This window comes from Gekko japonicus, unplaced genomic scaffold, assembly GCF_001447785.1.
Source record: "Gekko japonicus isolate JY-2015 unplaced genomic scaffold, Gekko_japonicus_V1.1 scaffold386, whole genome shotgun sequence".
Taxonomy (NCBI): domain Eukaryota; kingdom Metazoa; phylum Chordata; class Lepidosauria; order Squamata; family Gekkonidae; genus Gekko; species Gekko japonicus.
This window is the reverse complement of record NW_015163100.1, coordinates 1,347,701-1,349,903: the sequence shown is the minus strand read 5'-3', so window position 1 is coordinate 1,349,903 and position 2,203 is coordinate 1,347,701. Positions and strand designations below refer to the sequence as shown.

Sequence of the window (2,203 nt, the reverse complement as noted above, 5' to 3'; positions counted from 1 at the left end):
AACTGTGAGCTAGCTCACACTAACTCAGCTCAGAGGGAATGCTGGCTGGTGGGAGGAGAACAGGCGAGCTGGAATCAGTCCTTGTCAGTGACTGAAGCGTTTCTTGAGGGGTCGCCAGAAGACAAAACTCCCACTCCCTGCACTGCAGCTCCACAGAAGGAGCAGAAGGTAGCCGAGGAGAGGCCAGCTTCTGCTTCCGACACAGACGCCAAAAGGACCCCCATTCAGCCGGGGCTGAAGGTACCCAGAGTCAGGGGCAGACAGCTGGCACCCCGTGCCTCCCCTGCCCAACAAAATGGGAAGGAGCAGAAGGTGGCCGAGGAGAGGCCTGCTTCTGCTTCCGACACAGACGCCAAAACGACCCCCATTCAGCGTGGGCTGAAGGTACCCAGAGTCAGCTGGCACCCCGTGCCTCCCCTGCCCAACAAAATGGCAAATGGCAGAAGGGGCAGCCCGCCTCTTCACTTTCCACAGACTGCCCCTCCAACCTGCCAGCCACCTGCTGGCCACGGGCAGTTCCTACAGGCGAGAAGACAGGGCCGCCTTCCCTCTTCCTCTGGCCCAGCAGGGTGGGAGAGGGTGGGGATACCTTGGACAGCAACCCAGAGTCCGGCTGCTCTTGACTGAAACCAAAGCGAAGTGGGCTCCTGTACACTGAACCTGTGGCCAGTGTTCCCTCTAAGTGGAGTTAGTGTGAGCTAGCTCACAGTTTTTTAGCCTCTGGCTCACATATATTTGTCTTCGCTCAGGAAGGAGGGCTCCAGAGCAGTGTTCCCTCTAAGCTGAGTTGGTGTGAGCTAGCTCACTGTTTTTTAGCCTCTAGCTCACACATTTTTGTCTTCGCTCAGGAAGGACGGCTCCAGAGCAAACTAATTTTTGCAGCAGCCAAATCGCTCGCTCACAGCTTCAATGCCAGTGGCTCACAAAGTAAAATTTTTGCTCACAAGACTCTGCAGCTTAGAGGGAACATTGCTCCAGAGCCAACTAATTTTTGCAGTAGCCAAATCGCTTGCTCACAACTTTAATGCCAGTAGCTCATTCAACAGAATTTTTGCTCACAAGACTCCACGGCTTAGAGGGAACATTGCCTGTGGCAACGTGGTTGGGGGGGGGGGGGAGGCATAATCCAGAGGCCCAGAGGACTACCCCTTGAGCAGAGGGCTCACCTTTTACAGTAAGCAGAGACTTCTCTCCTGGCACACCTGCAGAGGCCATTTCATCATCGGGCGCCTAAAAGACACAGATTGGCTGCATCAGGTGGTCGGGAGGGAGAGCTCAGCATGCTCGGAGCCATCACCAGCACCAGGGAGAGACTTAAGAAGGTGCCCCTGCACTGCAGCCAGAGCGTTGCGCCTGATCCACAAGGGCCTGGCCCATCTTGCTAGACACGTGAAGCCAGCTTGGACTGGATTGGTCCCTCGGTCCGTCCCTTAGCAGCACCTCACCCACTGCCTGACCCTTTTAAGCAGGAGATGCTGCCAGGGATGGCGCCTGGGACCCCGCTGAGCCACAGCCCCTCACCAAAGTGCACACCCCCACGAACGCATGGAGCTGCCTTCTACAGAATCAGACCCCCCCTTGGCCTACCAGGATCAGCCTTGGCTGCTCAGACGGGCGGCGGCTCTCCCGGGTCTCAGGCAGAAAAGGGTCTTTCACCTCCCCTCCTGCTTTTCAACTGGGGATGGGGGGGATTGGCAAGCAGAGGCTCTGCCGCTGCGGAGCCAGGGCCCCGGCCCAAACGCCACCCAAAGGACCCCTCCCAGCCCAGACGTCCCGGCCCAAATGCCGGGTTTTTAAGACTTGTACTCCAGGGCCCAGACTCCTAGAGGGAGCCACGGCGCCGTGGGAAGGAGAGGCTCCCTGCAGCGCCCCGGCCAAGAAGCCTCCCCTTCGCGGTGCAGGAGCGGCACGTAGAAGGAGCGGCCCCGCGGAGCTGGTGACCCAACAGCTCCTCCAACCTTAACGACACAAGGAAGCGCTGCAGCAGGATCCCGGGGCCACAGCGAAACTCCCCCCGCTGCGCGGAGCCGGCCCCCCACCCCCGCCCCCCGGAGAGGGAGCCCGGCATCGGAGCTGGTGACCCAACAGCTCCTCCAACCTTAACGACACAAGGAAGCGCTGCAGCAGGATCCCGGGGCCACAGCGAAACTCCCCCCGCTGCGCGGAGCCGGCCCCCCACCCCCGCCCCCCGGAGAGGGAGCCC

The 2,203-nt window shown here is 60.2% G+C and overlaps 2 protein-coding genes across 2 annotated transcripts in view; one reads left to right on the top strand and one right to left on the bottom strand.

The window, feature by feature from the left end:
• Positions 1 to 1,377, bottom strand: part of WWP2 (WW domain containing E3 ubiquitin protein ligase 2) — a 25,065-nt gene extending 23,688 nt beyond the window's left edge. Inside the window, exons 1-2 of the mRNA XM_015406701.1 lie at positions 1,354 to 1,377; positions 1,167 to 1,230 (exon numbers count right to left, since the gene is read on the bottom strand). Coding sequence (XP_015262187.1) covers positions 1,167 to 1,230; positions 1,354 to 1,377 — 88 coding nt within the window. The remainder of the gene's footprint in view (positions 1 to 1,166; positions 1,231 to 1,353) is intronic.
• Positions 1,378 to 1,484: 107 nt separating this feature from the next.
• Positions 1,485 to 2,203, top strand: part of NOB1 (NIN1/RPN12 binding protein 1 homolog) — an 8,946-nt gene continuing 8,227 nt past the window's right edge. Inside the window, exon 1 of the mRNA XM_015406700.1 lies at positions 1,485 to 1,637. Within this exon, the coding sequence (XP_015262186.1) occupies positions 1,485 to 1,637 (153 nt within the window). The remainder of the gene's footprint in view (positions 1,638 to 2,203) is intronic.